An 18,783-nucleotide genomic window follows, 5' to 3' on the forward strand; every position below is an offset into this window, starting at 1 on the left:
CTTAAGAACTTTTTTTGTTATTTTTGTGACATAAAAACTGCAGAAATCAAAGTTTGTCCTGAAAAGTTGTTTTTCCTGTGTTGATTTTTTTTATAAAACGTCACTTTGATAATGGATTTAGAGTTTCTGTCTTTTCTCTGTGTGGCCCGGCTCTTATCCACTGGACTGAGGAGGTGTGGTCCTCTGGCCTTAAAACCTGAAAACCTGTCGTCATTCTGTTTTGGGAACATAACTTGGATTGAGAAGAGGAGGAGCTGTGAATATCACAGGATCCACTCAGTGTGTCTTGCCCCAGTTTCTCCAGCAGCAGGAACTCAAATGACCCCCAAGGCTCTGTCATTTGTTTTTTCATGGAGGTGGCCATGTGTGTCTCTATCTGGGTGGAGTTGGCCTGTGTGTGTGTGTGTGTGTGTGTGTGTGTGTGTGTGTGTGTGTGTGTGTGTGTGTGTGTGTGTGTGTGTGATCTCTGCCTCCACTGGAATCTATCTTTGTGGTGTATGTTGGCCTCTGTGCCTTTAAGAGGAGGGTCTGATATGTGTGTGTGTGTGTGTGTGTGTGTGGGTATTTCTCAAGCAGAGAAGGGGAGTGGTGGTGGTCTGGAATCAAACCCCCGGCTTTAGAGGGAATACGTGGGTGAGGGTGAAGTTTGGGGACAGACGGATATAGGTGGACCGACAGCCAGCAGGGGTTTTATCAGTCAGACAGTCACAGAGAGGGGGGGAGCACAGTGCCGCTGGAAAGTTAGAAAGAAAGTTTGCAGAGAGAGGAAGGTGATAGACCCTGACTCAGAATCAGCCATGTCCATGTTTGACCCCGGTCAGCGGCCTCCAGAGGAGCAGGACTATGTGCAGGCCTATGAGAGCGTCAGAGAGAAGTATAAAGGTAACGCCACCTCTGCTGTTTGACTGAAGCTAGGTGTGTTTGAACGGGAGGTGGGCGTGTGAGCTTCATGTTGTCGACCTGCCTGTGGATTCACACACATGTGCTCTGGGAGATGTTGGACCAGGAAGTGAAGGTGTGAGAAGAGAAGACTCGGTGGTGAGGTCAGAGGTGGTCGGACATCACAAGATTCACCCGGAGGTCTTTGTTAATATTAGAGTCCGAGCGATGCTGATTTTTCGGGGCCGATATTGGAGAGTTCTGATGCTGGTGTGTCGGCCGATATCTGTCCACAAACGTCTGTATGTGTCTCTCATATTTCGAGAACGGTTCATCTTTTCCACTTCACACTTGGCATGTGTATTGTAAAGAGCCAAAGGAAGTGCAGTGTTGAGTTTGGCGCGACAATATGTATGTGAGGTGGTTCGGGCATCTGTATAAGAGGCAACCTGGGCGCCTTCCTTTGGAGGTTTAACTGGGCACACCCCAACAGGGAGGAGACTGGAGGGTTGACGCAGAACTCGCTGGCCAGTTGATCCCAAGGCATTTCCATAGAGAGAGCTGGAAGGTGTGATCGGGGAAAGAGACGTCCGGGAAACACTACTTCTGTGACCTGAGCCCGGATAAGCAGCAGACAATGGATGGATCAACAGGTGCCCAGCAGCGCTCTGTGGCAGCAGCTGGGACTCAACAGCCTCAGTGACAGTGACGATCATGACAACTTCACTGAACTTCGAATAAACGTGTGAACAGCTGTTTGTGCAGCAGCGGTGGCTTCGGGGTTTAGCAGATCTTTCTCTATATCGTTTATTCTATATAATATAAAGTTTCTTATCGGCAAACAAACGCTGACACCTGCACGTCTGTGTCAGGCTCATATCGGCTGATTTTTATCGTCCAACTGATGAATCGGTCGGGGTCCAGTTGTAGTTGGAGCTGTTGGAAGCAACATGGTGTCATGTGGTTCTCATGGTGATCTGAGAGAGAGTGTAAAGTAAAGAGATCTGTCTGAGACGCAGGAGGATTTTCTACAGGTTGATGACTAACAACTTTTTTGTCAATAAACCGGAAGAGGAGGTTTGTTTCGTCCTCAGTTTTCGACCTGAAAGACTTTTCTTCTTACGAGGGATTTGCTGGACAGCGTGGACACAGAGCACTGAGACATTTCACCTTTGGTTGGACGGCACAGGTCCAACAGAGGAGCTGCCAGCCAACAATGTGGCACATGAGAAGAACATGCACCTGAACGTGTCTGCACCAACACTAACATGACGTGATGGTGTTTATCCATTTCAGAAAACACTGCTGGGTTGAATCCGGCTGCACAAAGATGTTCCTGCTCATCTGCTCACTTTACGAGTCTTATTTTGACCAATGCCTGTGCAGCGAGAAGCACCAGGGTTGAAAATAACAAATCAGAATAGCGTAATTTCCATTTTCACTGAGGACGACTGGGCTGAGTCTTGGTCTCAGTGTGATGGGAACAGCTTAGTTTCATCCAGTCACCCCAGTTGAGTCACTTTCTTCCCATGTGGCTGCCCACTGTGCCTGTCACCGTGCAGGGCGGCGTTCCCGCTGTGGCCCTCTGGCACCGGCCCGACGCTCCACGCCCATGTCCACGTCTGCCAAGTTCTCACTTCCTGTTTCTCTTTGTTTTAATTGGTTTCTGACGAGAAGCTGTTTGTTTTAGATGCTTGTGCCTCCGGAGTAAAGTCTGGACATAATCTGGGCCAATACAGGAGATGAAAGTTTGTTTTTTCATCTGCTGTTTCTCATGATGTGAAGCTGATGCATGAGACTTGAGGGTCATAACGGAAGAAGAAAATCAGTTCGACTACAACATGAATTTGATTTTCTCATATAATGGGATAATTTTTTATATATTTCAATAAAGTGTAAATATAATTCATAATTGAAATAATTATGGCCTCCGTCTGCAGTGATTGATTCTCTTAGCCACTTGACCAATATAATATAATATAATATAATTAATATATAATTGGCAACTACTCCACTAACTGTATCCCATATAGAATAACTTGTTATTCCTGTGACGAGCAGTTGAGTAAGTTATAGCAGCGGGTGTGTGAATGATGTGGTGCATGTGTTAAGATCAGAGTTGAACACATCTATTAGTGTGAAACACGCAGCTCTACTTAAAATACTCACTGCAGAGTTTGTCTCTGGAGTCTTCAAGTTATTCTGGATGCAGGACTTCTGACATTTAGCTTGTTTATGATGCTGCTTGTGTTTGATTTCTCTCCGTGGGAACATCTCCTGAGGTTCCTCTGTTATTATTATAGACGTTTGACTGCAGCGTTTCAGGGTGGAGACTCCCACAGATACAGTCACTACCTCCACTCACTAACAACTCATCTGACCTCGTCTCCGGCTCAAGTGATCCTAACCTCAAACATGAATTCCTTTAAGAAGTTTCGCTGTGAGAAAGATAAATGTCATCCAAAAATCAAAGAAGATCGCCAGTGGGAACTAAAACTGAGAGAAAGCTTGTAGAAAGATGGAAAGAAGGAAATTCTTCAATGATTCAACAGGGGGATTCCCAGCTTTGCCAAAGTTATCCTGCAAACACATTCAAAGTAAACTCAAATAGAAACTAGGGCGTCACTCAGTTCCCTCATGAAACCACATTAAAATTCACCAGATCCTGATTTTTATTTAAATCTGCACTCATAAATATCAGTTCCCTGAACATGAGTGCTCCAGGGATTATTCTGAGAAATCAAATGAAAGTGAAATCTCAAAATGTTAAAGAAAAATCCTGATCCACATCACATCCTTCCACCAAGTTCCGTGTTCATCCATCCTGCAGTTTTACAAACGGATAAACAAAAGACCCGTTGAAAACATAAACTCCTTGGTGCCGATAATAAAGAGTCTTGGCTCTCAGGTGAATTTCTTTCAGGTTCCACGAGACAACGACCGTCTTTGTTTGAGCTGATCTCATCTGTCTGCTCTTTAAAGTGGGCGTCTGTGATAACAGGTAGATTTGAGATGGATCCACTGTCCCACTCCCTTTTTTTTTTTTTAAAACTCCCTTAAACAAGCAAACACATCAGGAATCCTGCAGCACTTGAACTCTGCTGTGTGTGTGTGTGTGTGTGTGTGTGTGTGTGTGTGTGTGTGTGTGTGTGTCTGTTGTGTAACATCTATTTACACACTCACTTTATGGGGACTTGTTTCTCCAATGAGGATGAAAAGCAAACTCTTATTATATATATAATTTTAAGGGTTTACGGGTTAGGTTTTGGAAAGTTGCCGTTCTGGTGGAGTGGTTAGAGTAAATATCGTTCCTCTGAAATCATGGAGACATGACTGTGTGTGTGTGTGTGCGTGTGTGTGTGTGTGTGTGTGTGTGTGTGTGTGTGTGTGTGTGTGTGTGTGTGTGTGTGAGTGTGTGTGCGTGTGTGAATACCCACAGGCTTCACTTCTAAAAGAGAAGCGATAAGTTTGTCATGCGAATCGCTGCAGAGGCTTCTGAGGCGGAGCGTCCACAGACAAACCCCCTCCACACTTCACTTCCAGTGCTTCTGCACCAGATCAGTTTCATGCAACTTGACCTCAAATTCAAAAATAGTAATAGTCCTGAAGGTATGCACGCACCTTGTGCACACAGAAAGTCCCCCCCCCCCCCCCCTAACCCTAACCCCCCCACACACACACACAGATGAGGAATTATTCTATTTAACGTCAGTCTACTAGTTGTGAAAAGGGAAAAACAAGATTCCTCTTTGCTGTTTAAGGGAAAAGGAAGCGTTAAGTTTTCTTTTTGAGCGTCTGCAGATGCTTTGGCTTCACTTTTGGGGAACAGTCCTGTCGGCCATCTTTAAATACAGTCATGGTTGTGTCCATACATAATTAATTACTACAAGCTTGTGCATGTGTGTGTGAGCTCCGGTTTGTGTTTGTCTGCATCACTGAACGCCGCTCGTGAAGTCGGCTCATATTTCTAATTCTAAATGTGCTGTCGTCTCGCTGTGAGCTGTCAATCAGCCGGTAAACTGATTAGTAAACCTGCAAGTTAACGCCAATTTAATACGAATCAGACAAATGAATCTGTTAAACACAGAATGTGTGATTTGAAGTTGCAGTTTTCTCTTTTATTCATTGATTCTCGAGTCTCTCTGAGCTGCAGTTGGATGGTAAACTGTGTCTGTGTGTGTGTTTGTGTGTGTTATTGTGTGTGCGTGTGTGGCTCCAGAGGAAAGTTTCAGTCATGGAATATAATGAATAAATGGACTGAGACATGAACAGAGTGTTGTTATAGAGAGGACACTTGTTCCCTGAAGGTGTCTCGTGTTTTCTGAATGAAGACAACATCGTTTTTAATCACGAGGGTTTTCTCAGTTAACTTCAAATGACTATGTGGTAGTGGGGCGGGGTCAGTGTCGGCTGCAGGAGGGAGGGAGTGTGGGGGGGGGGGGGTTCTGGGATCGGTGCCAGGGAGAGAGTCTGGTTGTTCACAGGTGTTCCAGTTCAACTAATGACTCTCTCCTCTTTATCAGCAGTAGCGCACGGCGGGTTCGCCGGGAACCAGGAGATCACTCCAGGACTCAGAAACTCAGAGATACTAAGCTGCAAAGCGAGTCGCTTTATGTGTGATTTAAGTTTATGTTTGTTGACGTGTGTGTGGAGCGAATAAAGAGAGACACTGAAGACACCTACCTGATTCCCCTTGTGTTCATGACGAGGAACTCACGGTAACACAGAGGCAGTGTTACAGACTCAAATCCACACAGGCCTTAACGTGGTTGAGGTCATTCTTTTGTGTGTCTGAGGTTCTCTCGGTGTGTCTGAGGGTCTCTCGGTGTGTATGAGGTTCTCTTGTGTGTTTGAGGTTCTCTCGGTGTGTGTGAGGTTCTCTCGTTGTGTGTGTGTGAGGTTCTCTCGGTGTGTGTGAGGTTCTCTCGTTGTGTGTGTGTGAGGTTCTCTCGGTGTGTGTGAGGTTCTCTCGTTGTGTGTGTGTGAGGTTCTCTCGGTGTGTCTGAGGTTCTCTCGGTGTGTGTGAGGTTCTCTTGTGTGTTTGAGGTTCTCTTGTGTGTCTGAGGTTCTCTTGTGTGTCTGAGGTTCTCTTGTGTGTCTGAGGTTCTCTTGTGTGTCTGAGGTTCTCTCGGTGTGATGACCTCCACTGACAGAGGACATGCTCATTTATTATCTCCACATGTGTTCACAGCTTCCCTCTGTCCCACAGTTCACTGCCAACAGGACTGTGTACTGAACATGATCCAATCCTCTCACCTGTCTGCTACTTCACACGAGTCTGTCAGACGACCTCTGTTTGTTCACATGTGCAGCTGAAACATACTGAGTGCATGCTGTGTGTGTGTGTGTGTGTTTGTGTGCGTGTGTGTGTGTGTGTGTGTGTGTGTGTGACCGTATCCACATTGTCAAGTGAGAATTTACAATTAATTAATTAATCTTAAAACCAGATTTCGAGTTTTCAAGATGTCATGGGAGCGCGTCCTGTAGATTGTTGAAATATTCTTAAATAAAAGAAAATGTTGGAGTAACACAAGGGCTCCCAAACGTTTCATCCCTCAGCCGCCAAAATAACTTATATAATAAAATAGACACAATATTATTTATTTATTTTATTTATTTATCTTAACTTGAACTAAAATGTTCTTTTGTCACAATTATGGCTAAAATATGCGATTTCTAATTAGTTTGGGAACCAGTGGACCAGCATTGATGTCAGTAGCTTTATACATAAATAGACATGAATGATTTTTATGAAATTCACTATGAAATCTCAAAAAGTCAAAAATGTTTTTACCTTAATTTGATATGAAAGAGAAATAAAGCAGCGAATGTGCCCATTAGAGAAGTTGTGATCAGTAATTTCAACTTGTTGACATTGAATCTGTTTGATCAGGATCCTTTGTTCCTGTCAGATACGTTGATGAATGTCACATGACTCGTCTCCTCCTGAGGAAACCCTCTGATTTGGCTCGGACCTCCAGCTCCGTGTCCGCTGGTCAGACGAGTCCACATTCCTTCACCGAGTCCAAATCCCCTTTGATGATAAACGATGTAGTCGGTGTCGTTACCGTGTCTCAGGCGTCTTGTGAGAATCTGTTTCGACTCTACAGAGAACTTTTGAATTAATTAAACTTTACCGGTGACTCTGCTGCAGTCTGAACTGGACGGAGAGGACCCGGTGGAGATGCTGTAACTGAGACGGGATTCGAGTTGGAGCAGCGGATTAGTGTCGAGAGCAGCTGACGTTAATTATGTTACCACACTGGAAAGTATTCACTCCACTGAGGGAATTTAATCTGAAACTGGATCTGAAGAGTTTATTACCATTCATTTGTCATTGTTTCAGACGTGTGAGTTATTTGACATCTGATAAAATCAATAAATAGATTGATAACAAATACCCTAATTTAATAATAATAATAATATCATTCCCTCCTTGTCCTGATGTTCTTGTTCCTCCAGCGGAAATAGTTTTAATATAGTTAAAAATAGTTTTTTTTGATTATATTAATCAACGTGAGGTGATTTGACATCCTGATGTGAGTGTTTACTTTCCCACAGTGTCCACAGATCACACAGTTCACAGCTTGTCCAGCAGGATATTGACTGATTGCACCGACACTATGAACGATGTGTTTGTGACGAGTCTGTGAGGATGATGTCACCTGCAGAGATTTCACTCTCCGGGATTCAGTCCAATACAAACTGTCCCTTTGTCCCACCTGACTTCGTCGACCTATCAACGAGCTGCGGACGGAAATAAGTTTACAAGTTCTATATGTCCATGTCTGTGTATTTTTAATTATGGTCTTTCGACAAATCGCCACCTCCAGTCCGTGTTGGAGCCCTCGGGCCTGACCTGGGACCCCGGCCTGTCTCTGGTGCCGGCATGTGGAACAACAGCGCTAACACCCGGGTCCTGGCACGCTGCAGTGAGCTACGCTAAGTGCCAGGAATGTCAGTGGTGAGCTGGTTGGCACAGTCTGGTTTTTCAGGAGGGTTCGAGAAGTGACATTTTCCACGTACCATTTGGTATTTATGATCAGGACTGTAAATATTAATTCCGTTTTTGTCCCAAAATGTGTTGAGAGGAATCAGAGAGGAGCCACAAGGATTCAGAAAATAAACAAAGATGTTTTTACCGCAGAATGTAAACATATATCTTTTCTGCATTGTTTATTATTTAAGTTTTTCATATCTCTCTGGTCATCAGTCCACAGAATGGACGTGTTGTTCCTCGTTGATAAGCTCTTCTTCTCTCGGCCTCGGAGCCTCTCAAGGATCCGTCCCTCACAAAAACCCAAAGCGACGTCCTGAATGCGTCTGAGATCTGGAGGGTAGCGGCCTCACGGAGCTTTTTTTCATCATGACACGTTCTGTGAATTCCTGGTGTTGGTGTCGTCCTCTCAACTGATGTCTTTCTTCTGTCTGACGGTGCCTCAGAGGAAACGCTCACAAACAAACCGGTCACTCTCATTGTTCATTGTTCGTTCTACTTGTTAACAAACCACCCGGATGTGTTGAGCAACTAAAACAACTAGTGAAAGACGATGTAAGTGGCTACGAGTCTGAGCTGTGTGTCCAACAATAGAGGAATGATGTGTAAACATACCCAAGTCTGACTAACGGGAGGTTTTCCTCTTCTTTCCATTGTGACTCGGGGGGGATGACTCCACTGGCTGTTTCTTTAGAAGTCAATGAGAAAATGACTCTAACTCTCACCTGATTTATAACGTCAGTAAATATTTTCATAAGGAGTTTGTCTCAATCTCTAGTTTCAAATCTTCATGATGTTCATTTTGTATGTTTTGTTCCCATTCAGAGTCAGATAGATGATAAAGAACCGTATATGCATTGGGGCGTGGTTGCCATGTGATTGGCAGCTACTACGAACCAATGAGAGCAGGTGGCAGGTGTAAGTGGGCGTGCAGTGTCGTGCAGTGGCTCCACCCCTCGCTCGTCCAAATATGGTTACCTCTGTTTTGCAGCCGATAAACTAATGTCTGAGAGCCGGTCGCTTGAAGCTGTGAGGGTCAGTTTTCTGATGTTTTTCCAACAGGATGGTTTGGTAACAGGTTATTTTTATCTCCCAACAGCTGAGGTTTGTTGTTTATGTGCAGATGAGCTCGAACAACTGCACATGGAGTTCGATATCACTTTAATGAATATAGACAGCCAGGGATGGCCCTCACCGCTTTCACCCTCCTCCAGGGGCTCTCTGACGGTGTGTGATGCCTGAGATCCAGCTCACCCCCCCCCCCCCCCCCCCAATTAGCCTCGGTCCCGGTCCCTGTCCAACTTCTGAATGTCTGAGCTCCACCACGGTGGGACGGGGCACATCCCAGAGAGGGGTGGAGCGGGGGTGTATCAGGTCCTCCACCTCCGATTAAGAGGGACATGACACTTTGGCTGCGTCTCAGACCGAGTGTTGACACTGTAGCTCCGAGCAGCTGCGGTGAAACAGAAACATCAGCTCGGCGGGGGGGGGGGGGGGGGGGGGCGAGGAGTCCGGTGGCCCACGATGCCGCGTGATGACATTTTGCAAGAAAACCTAATTTTCCACATTTCTCAAACACTTGTGGCTTTGGGAGGAGCGTGTGTATTTTTGGAGTCAATTCCTGTGTAAAAAAAACATCTGAACGTTAAATTGAATTTAGCAGCTTTCCTGGTTGTGTAACAGTGAGACTGAAACATGAATCATTTCTTGCAGTGTAACTCGTATATTTCTCACTTGTGTATCAGGGCGAGCCGGGAATTCTTCAGATGTTATGTAAGAGTTGGTTTTGCACAGAGACTGAAGTGTAGACTGAGGTTCATGTGTCTGCTCTTCTACCAGGAAATTAGAAAAACTAAAAGGTTGGTTTGTGCATTTTAAACTAATTAAAGATGCATTTATAATAGAGCTGTCCATGTGCTGTTGTGATGTCTTCTTATGGACGGTGATATCTTTATTAAGGTGTTGTTTCAGGTGTGGCCGGCCAGCTGGTGTGTAACGTGTTGATCTCCTGTCATCACCACAGGATTCATTTCTCCTCTCTGTTCTGCCGAGTGCTGAGGCGGCTGGATCTCTACGAGCCAAGTTTAATGAACGGACTTTCGTAAAGTGATAACCTGAGAGGGGGAGGGGCCAATTTTTTAAGTTTATAACGCAGTTGTATACGTTTGGGAAGTTAGGGTTTGCAGCACTGGAATAAAATATGGACGTAACCTCCAGGTCTGGAAAGTGAAGCCAATGCAGAGGGGCCTGTAGCCTTTATTCTTTTGCGTGACCAGCAGAGGGCGACTGTTTCTCACTTGATTTGTAACGTCAGTAAACATTTTCCTGAGAAGTTTACGGTCCGCTGTAGTTTCAAATCTTCTTCAGCCTTCAGCGTTCCTGTCTGTCACTAACCGACCTGGTTGCCTGTGCACAGCCTGTCCGAGCTCTCACTGTGCGTGATGGCCGGAGAAGTCGGGTTCGTACAGTTCTCAGTCGGCGCACGTTTGTTATGTTGTGCAGGTTGTAGCTTTGACAAGAGGCCTGATGGGAGGGGGGTGGGGTTTATCGGTTGTAGCCTTCTGGCTATTCCAGGATCACCAACCCCAGCTTTAATGAGCCTGCGGTATAATGTGATGTTATTGATCCACTGCCACGGCTCAAACACACACATTCATCACTAGTGACATTTGTCCGATTGTCCAATGTGAGAAAGTCTCATCATGCAACCTGCGATATGAGAATTACATGCGTTGCCCACGTGGGTTTTTTGCTAAAGCAGCGTTCAATGATTTACTGCCCACAAATGAAATGCTCTGAACTCACAGTCTCTATGTTTGGACCATTATTGGATTTCGATCTGAGGAGAAAGGATTTGAACAGTGTCTGAGAGGAAGCACGTCTCCACTTTGAGTCAGAACAACGAGAAATATTAGATTAAGATGAAAAGAAAGCCATTAGGGAGAAACTGGATGTTATCTTGAATAATGAATGGCTGCGTTACATAAAGACGCTTCTCAGCCTATAAAAAGAGAATTTACCTCCTCACTGCTGCTGTGGCTGAAACTGGATCTGATCTTCCCTCCTACAAGAATCCATTGATTACATATTGATTGGCAGAGAAGGGTCGTTACAGCTGCCCTGAATCACTTCCTGCCTACAGCACACGGCCCGTGACACGCCCACGACATCACGATGCCATTCCTTATGTTCTCCGCTTCTGTTTTCTCACTCTTGACCTGATTATTCCGCAGGAACAAGACGGAGGATCGGTGTGTGAGCGAGTGCAAGGTCAGAGGTGTTGAATTCAACATCTCTGTGTGAGGAGAGACAGGAGAGCTGACGTTTTCCTTTTTGATTTGACATGATCGGCTCATCCCTGAATGATTTTCCTGTTCGTATTTGACGGATTTCTTACTTAACCTCAGTTGTTTAGCGTAATTTATTCCTCGTGTTTTTCTGATTTGCGTCACAAAGGCAGCTTGTTTTGTCTCGGAACATTTCTAAATTCTGTTATCGTGATCAAGTGTCTGTGCCGGGTTTGAAGGCAATGTGAAATATTTCAGCCGTTGGTATCACGTTATAAAAAGCAGCTGTCAAAAATATGCTCTTTGGATCAGTGGAGCGTTTCAGACCTGCAGCACAGAGAACGTTTTAAACAGGATTGAACTGTAATAGGTTATTTTAACCACTGAACACTTGATATTATACTTGTTTAAGTGTATTCTGACCTTAGTCTCGTTATGTAAACATGTATACGTCTTAATCTGTTGTAGATTTGAAGCTTTTGCATTAAACTATTTCAGATTCGGGTTTTAAATTCCAGGTTGTAACATCCGACGTGAGGTTGACATGAGTCATAATCAGACAAGTAAAAGCCGATTAGCGAAACAATGGCTTCACTGACTCAGTGCATTGTGAAGTGGATGATCTGTGCTGTGGAGATTCAGACACGGTTCTTGTATTGTGCGTTTCAGTGAGTCGTGGATTTCACCTGTAGCTGATCCAGCTTTTCTCGTAATCTTTCCCAGACTCTTGTCACCTCGCGTCAGCTTCAACGAGCAGAGCAGAAAGAAGCTCGAACACCATGAAGATGTTAGAAATCTTCCTCTTTTTAACTCCATTGTCTTCGTCTGTCGACATTTTCCCATCTTTGCAAAACGTGTCATTTATGAAAATATCAATTTACAAAATCTGCTACTTTGCAGCGATGCAGAAATCTGAGACGAGATAAAACAACGTGTGCACAATAATCATGTCAACAATGCTTTAAACAACCGTAATCATTTTTTATGTGTAAATTTAATGGAAATCAGAGCAGACAAAATACAAATTTGACCCATTCTGGCTGGAAAAAATCACGTGTTGTTCTGCTCAAAGTGTTATCGATGGATTCACATCTCCCGTCTCTCTGCTCGTACTTAGGAAATATAGCTTTGTCTGTTCTGCTGACTTCAGCCACGACGAAGCAGAGAAGCATCAGACAGCCACTGGAGGCTCGAGGAAACTGCTGAGTCAGAGTCAGTATAACCTTGACTGTGATCTAATATAAAACAGTGCAGGCTCTAACAGTATAAACCCTTTATGAGACTTGTTTTATTTACAATATTCACTTACAATTAAATGGATCAGGCTCTTTTCTTAATATCTTATATGCAGCATCTCATCCTGTCTCTTATAAAATGATGTTTAAATGTTCATCTAAGCTGCAGCATATTTAAAGAGTGAAGCACAGTGTTTCTGAACAGGAGCAGAGTCCGTTGTCCCTTCTGAGGTTTAGGCCACAACAGCACGGTGGTTATGGTTAAAGAAAGACTGAGGTTTTGGGTAAATATAAATAAACATGTTGTGTCTTCACTGTGGACAGAACCACGATCTGTCCCAACGCCAAACTGTGAGAGTCTGAACATACGAACGTTTGATATCGCAGGTTGAGCTGCCTGCAGAGGTCGGTTAAAAACGTTATGGATATTTTGAAGCGACACCGATTGCCGATTCACAGTCTGACTGTCTGACTGTGACAGATGGGTCCGTGTGTGTGTGTGTGTGTGTGTGTGTGTGTGCGTGCATCATTCTCTTCTTTGTTATCAACACATTTGCAAACTGTCAAATATGTAAAATATTCAAATTTCTTTTGCCGTTTGGTGACACAGACGTTTTTTTCTGGGAAACAGGTTTGTCTGCAGTTCCTCTGAATAAAAATGGAGGCTCCTCTTGTGCAGTGGCGGTAATGGAGCAGTTTAGGACATAACGCTGAGTCACTCTTGTCCTGATGGAGTTTTCTTTGACTCCCACCATCAGAGCATTTAAACCTTTTATTTAGATAAAAACGTGTGTGACTTCACACTCTCTGTGTCGGCTGCTTGAATCCGGTTACATGCTCTGTTGTGATGTAACGGTGGAGCGTGACTGTTACGGGTCCGGGCGCCTCCCTGTGAATCACCACGAGGATGAGATGGGGTCGACATCAGGGAGGGGTCCGAGGTGGAAGGGGAGGGAGGTGGGTTTTTCTTCCTTTTCCTTCCTCTGCTGACAGGATTTTGTGTGCGAGCGGGCAGCGGAAAGAAAGAGAGGGAGAGAGAGGGAGAGAGGGAGAGAGGGAGAGAGAGAGGGAGTGAACAAAAACACTGAGCTGCCAACTCCTGTGGCAGAGCAGAGAGAGAGGGAGGGATAGAAAGAAGCTGCTGGTAGAGAGAGAGAGAGAGAGAGACGTTTGCATCCTTCAGCGTTGTGGTGCTGAGCTGAACTGACCTTGCAGAGCTCTGACTCGACCGGAGCCTCGGGCAGGAGTGCAGACTGTGAGCATGGATCCTGGGAGGTCTATCCAGCATGAGATCAGCTCTCTCAAAGGTACTCCTCTCCTCTTTTCTCTGATTCTGCCTCCTCACGCCCTTGTCATCACCATCATCTGCTTTTCAGGACCGCCCTTGTTTTCCCACAATGCCTCCCTGGCGAGGACTTCGTCATCGTATAGATGCAGGCAGGAAGAGAAAGTTCAGCTTTGAAGGCTTCGGGGCTCTTGAGGAATTGTAATCCTCCGTGTTCTCGCTCGCTCTCTGCATGTTTCTGTGGATAAGAGGGATGAAAAGCTTTTTGTTTCCCTTTGTGTCCGGAGGGGGACACGGGGTCAGTCCAGGGGTCGGGGGGTGAGGGTTGTGCTGAGACGCTCTGTTTTTATGAGGTGCAGTGGGAGGCTGCTGCTGCTGCTGCTGCTGCTGCTGCTGCTGCTGCTGCATGCGGCAAGGTTAAATGCGTCTGCGCCGGGAGATGCAGAACGGCTGCTGCATCGCCGCGGTAACAGCAGTGATACAGCCAAGTGTTGCCCTGCCCATCACTCAGGGATGGGATGGGACTGCTGCTGCAGAAAGCCTGAGTATCTGTGTGCGCCATGAAAACAGGTCTCTGTGTGGTCGGCTGCAGCGTGGTTTCATGTTTGCTTACATTAGTGTTTACATCAGCGAAGTTTGTCCCCCCCTTCAGCGTCACAGAAATGCAACGACTCTTTTCCTGCAGTCTTAGTTATCTATGAAAACCTCAGGGCTGTTTTGGTTCAGAATATCAAAAATTGTTTGATTCATTGTTTGATTCCTTTTATTAATTTTTTGATCAGTTTTCACTGATTCATCCCTTTTTTTAAAACTATATAACGACATTTATTGCACAAATGCTTAATTTCTTTAACCGAAAAAAGCCTTGATATCATTTTAGCAATGTTCTGACAAATAAACATTGATTTTCCTTGCCAGAGGTAAACTGCATTATTACTTTTATTGAAAGCTCCACTTGCTAATTCAAACATCCTTTAGGCTTTTCATGAACACTTTAGCTAGACAAACTAATTTGGGTGCATTTGCATTCCCTTAATTAGTCTGTATCCAACAGGCATCTTCATTTATTCTACTCTGCCACCCGCAGGTATCACAGTCTGCATGGTGGGTGTAGATTCATGTATTCAGGCCATGGAGAGCGAGCTGCTTTCACACTCATCGTCTCTTTATCAATGTTCTCCATCTGGACTGCACTGAGAAAAGGATTAAAGCGACCTGACGGACATTTATATGGACAGAAAGCCTTAAATCTGCAGAGAGTGGAGCCAACAGGCCGCTGAGACCTTTCTTTAATAAGCTCCTCTGGTTTGTCTGGAGGATTCTGGCCCGGGACAAAATGTGGTAACAGGTCGGGGCAGCGTCTAAATGATCCTGGAGCGGGATCTGAAGGAGTCCTGCCCACTCGGAGAGGCTGAGAATGTTTTCCTCTGGGCCGCGGAGACAAAAGCTCCCTCGCTTCACTGAGCGCTCCCAATGGAGTTACTTAATACGTTGGACCCTGCTGCAGACTCAGTTCATTTGTAAGCCTGTCGTCACCTCGACACCACTGATCCCATTGTCCGTTCACGTCAGCTCTTTTCAGGCACTCGGTGCAGAATCAGCTCTGGAGCACGGGGGCCTCCTCCTGTACGTGTTGGGACATGTGAAGCCTCCATTGATCTGTGACATGTCGCTGACTGACGTGAACTTCGTGTTCCTGCTCAGGGACCTGACCCAGATAGACTGAGCTCCTTTCATGCTTGTGCACTTTTCTGAAAAAGCTTTTAGGAAGAATTGGGAAAACCTCCAAGAAGCTGCATTTGGCTGCTGAACTTTTGGATCAGAAATATTTCCCTGGCAGAGGATGATGAAACTCTGCTTCTCCCTTCAGCTTCCACCCGGAGCTTCTGTTTGCTCCCCTGTCCGTTTGTTTGTTTACTTGTTTGTCAGCAGGATTATGCAAAAAATACTGAACTCATTTCTACACAACTTGGTGGAAGGATGGAGCCAAGAAAGAACCATTTAAACTTTGGTTTCTTTAACATTCCGAGATGGGGCTTTTTCTCTGATTTCTCAGAGTATACTTGTTGGATGTTGATGAAAGAAATCGTGGAAATTTAGGAGACTAATATCTGAGAATGTGTCATTTAGTGCGATGGGTCCAAGCTCTGTTGTTTTCAAGATGCCACAGTGATGTGTCTCTTGCTGTAGTTGTGGATCTCAGATGGTGGATTGTTTTATTTTGGACCCGGATATGAATATTTCATCGTCACGTGCGACATTACACTCAACAAGCAGATGGTAAAAGTTGCACTTCACTGTCGCCAGTCACGTTCGTCATTTAGTTTCCTTTTCATCTGCCTTTTGCTTCGATTCGGTTTAACTGACACTTCTTCTGCTGCTGATGAACTCAGGTCTCCATCGTAAACAAAGTTTTCAGCCTCAGCAGGAAGTTGAATAAAAGTTACACAAACACCAGAACAACATGAAAACAAAGTCGAACCCCCCCCCCCCCGTTAACCTTCAGCCTTTGTGCAAATCTGTTATTAATTGTGTGTTTGGAGTCCCCCCCCCCCCTCCGCTCCAGGGTTTTTTCTGTTTAGCCCTCATCAGACTGTTTTCACCAAAACACTGGCTGCTGTCTGAAGGTTGTGTGCTGGGGAGAGAAAACGTGTCGTGACCTTTTCAGCTGAGCAGCAAAGCTGTGACATGCAGTTCAAAAGCAGCTGAGGTCAGAGGTCGGGGCACTTGACACCTCGGAGGTTTTTCGTTTTTGCAGAGAGTCAAAGTAGCTTTCTGACTTTTGGCAGCTTCACCTCGTATTTTATATTGTAAGAAAAACCACTGTATTTTGAAGTATATTTTACTTTTAATGTAAAGACACTGCAAAGAATATTCACAATATAAGTGATCAGTGATCAGTTAGACACGTGTAAACCACGAATCTGTAATAAATGCCGATGCAGATACTGATATAGCAAATGAATGAATGTATTATATACTGTAGGTTTGTGAAATCTACATGTTTGTGGCCTGTATTTATCTTCAGTTGTAAGTATCAAGTGTCGTCATTCATCTGGTGTGTGTGTGTGTGTGTGTGTGTGTGTGTGTGTGTGTGTGTGTGTGTGTGTGTGTGTGTGTGTGTGTGTGTGTGTATGTGTGTGTGATGTTGCTGATGCACACATCCTGTGTCTATATTTCATGCTGGGAGATGAGCGGCTCATGTGTCGCTCTCCCAGTCTCTGAATATATCCAGTAGCTCTCAGATGCTTCCGCTGCTATTTGAGCTGCAGGAATCGGTCGGTGACTGTGCTTCACGTTCCTCACCTGTTTCTTCAGACTCCAGATGGGACCAGTCAAAGTGTGGGAACACCCTCGACCACATGCAGAGACAGAAACGTCCCCCTGATACAGCTTGAGTCATTCTTTCTACATTAGCTCTGGATCACGTGGCTGCTTGTGTGTGTAATGAGTTTCTCATCCGGACAAACTCATTTGTTTTTGCTGGAATTTGAATGTTTTGGTTCACTTGTGTTATCGGTGTTGTTTTCAGCCACAGCAGACGGCCTCATGTCATCATGTCCTGCAGGATCACGTTAGCAAGTAGCATTTAGCAGCTTAAGAGCCACTTAGAAGCAACCAGGAGTTGATTAAGACCAAAATCACAACAAACAGAGATTGAATATTAGACGTATGTGCAGCAGGTGGCAGGAAATACATCTTCGAGTCTTTACTGTCCTGCTGAAATAAGGGAAGAGTCACATTTGAGAATATGAAACCATAACAAAAGATGATTAACTGATAATCACCACAGCTCCTCCTGATTGATGTGTGATGAGGAGTTTTTTTATGTGATGAATAATTCAGTCTGAGAACGTCTGATTGGCTTCGAGTGTGTGTTTGTCAGTAGTAGTCGGTGTAATCCTGTCAGGGAGTCTGTCACTCAGGCTGCTTGACGAGTCCGACCATGATCCTCCGCTGAGCAGCCTCCGGACTGATGTGATTACATAATGTCATTAACCTCAGGTTTCCTGTAATTCAGGAGGGCGAGCGCCTCCCTGATCTGACACATCCTCGGTCATCGTCGTCCTGCTGAGATGCGATCACACGTTTGTTTTGTCAGGAGGAATCAGGGGAATCTTAAATCACTTGGAAGTTCAAAACCAGTTTCAGTTTGAGCTCTCCCTCAAGCGGCCAGTAGGTGGCACTGGTAGTGAAGCAACTGCTGTCTGATAGAAATGAGCAGAATTGAGTCTTAGTGAGATCGACTGAGCAGAAAAGTTATTTCCACAGTTTTTATCATTAAACTGGGCTTTTTTTTTTACTTTATTAAATTCTTAAAAAGGTCCTGTGGTCGACAAAAGATATACAATTAGAGGCATTTTCTCAAATGACCCCTGTTCTGTTCAATCTGTTAACAATCGCTGCTGTTCTTGTTTGTGTATTAACTTCGCTCCAGCTTTTTAAATGTTGTTCTTTCCATTTTTACTGCCAATTCAATTTTAAAGCCTCTTTGGAAAAAACTACATCTTCACTAACTGTGTTTTCTTTTCTCTTGTGCTTTTTTCCTTCCAGGTAAGTGGCTGTTGATGACGTCAGTTCTGTTTGTGGGTTTGAGTTGATGAGGTCCAGCCGAGGCCGTCAGGTGCCACAGGGAAGGGTGAGCTCCTCCTGAGGGATCAGACCCCGATCAGACCTGGTTTTAACCTCCGTCCTGAGGTGGTCAAGCCTGAGTTCAGCGTCCTGAGATCCACATTCAGAGGGGGTGGGAACTCACACGTGTCCTGGGCCACGTGTGACGGACCGCTGACCTGCTGCAGTTTCACAATTAGTCAAATTCATTTTCTTTACGGCCACACTATCAACACTGAGCAACACATAATGATTCATACTTTTTCTTGCCCACGGGATTTATTCAACTCATCCCGACACACACACACACACACACACACACACACACACACACACACACACGCACACACACATGCACGGCTCCAAAAGTTAATCATCTGGAGATACACTACCGAATGAACATAAATGACGTACATGATCATTTGCATGTAGAGCAGGGCAGGGAGATCCGATCACAGGAGACGCATGTTGAGGTTAAACCCGGGTCTG

General features: G+C 45.0%; 1 protein-coding gene across 13 annotated transcripts in view; it reads left to right on the plus strand.

Moving 5' to 3' along the window:
- Positions 1-18,783, plus strand: part of pleca (plectin a) — an 87,610-nt gene that overhangs the window by 13,390 nt on the left and 55,437 nt on the right. For 3 of the 13 annotated variants that reach the window (XM_034599661.1, XM_034599664.1, XM_034599666.1), the window contains exon 1: positions 13,528-13,705. The exons of 8 other annotated variants lie outside the window; for them this stretch is intronic. In XM_034599661.1, coding sequence (XP_034455552.1) covers positions 13,660-13,705 — 46 coding nt within the window. In that variant the 5' untranslated portion in view covers positions 13,528-13,659. Of the gene's footprint in view, positions 1-721; positions 883-13,527; positions 13,706-18,783 lie in introns of those variants that run through there. 2 more of the 13 variants (XM_034599657.1, XM_034599658.1) reach the window with 1 other exon arrangement.

Source organism: Hippoglossus hippoglossus, chromosome 11 (genome assembly GCF_009819705.1).
Source record: "Hippoglossus hippoglossus isolate fHipHip1 chromosome 11, fHipHip1.pri, whole genome shotgun sequence".
NCBI classification, from domain to species: domain Eukaryota; kingdom Metazoa; phylum Chordata; class Actinopteri; order Pleuronectiformes; family Pleuronectidae; genus Hippoglossus; species Hippoglossus hippoglossus.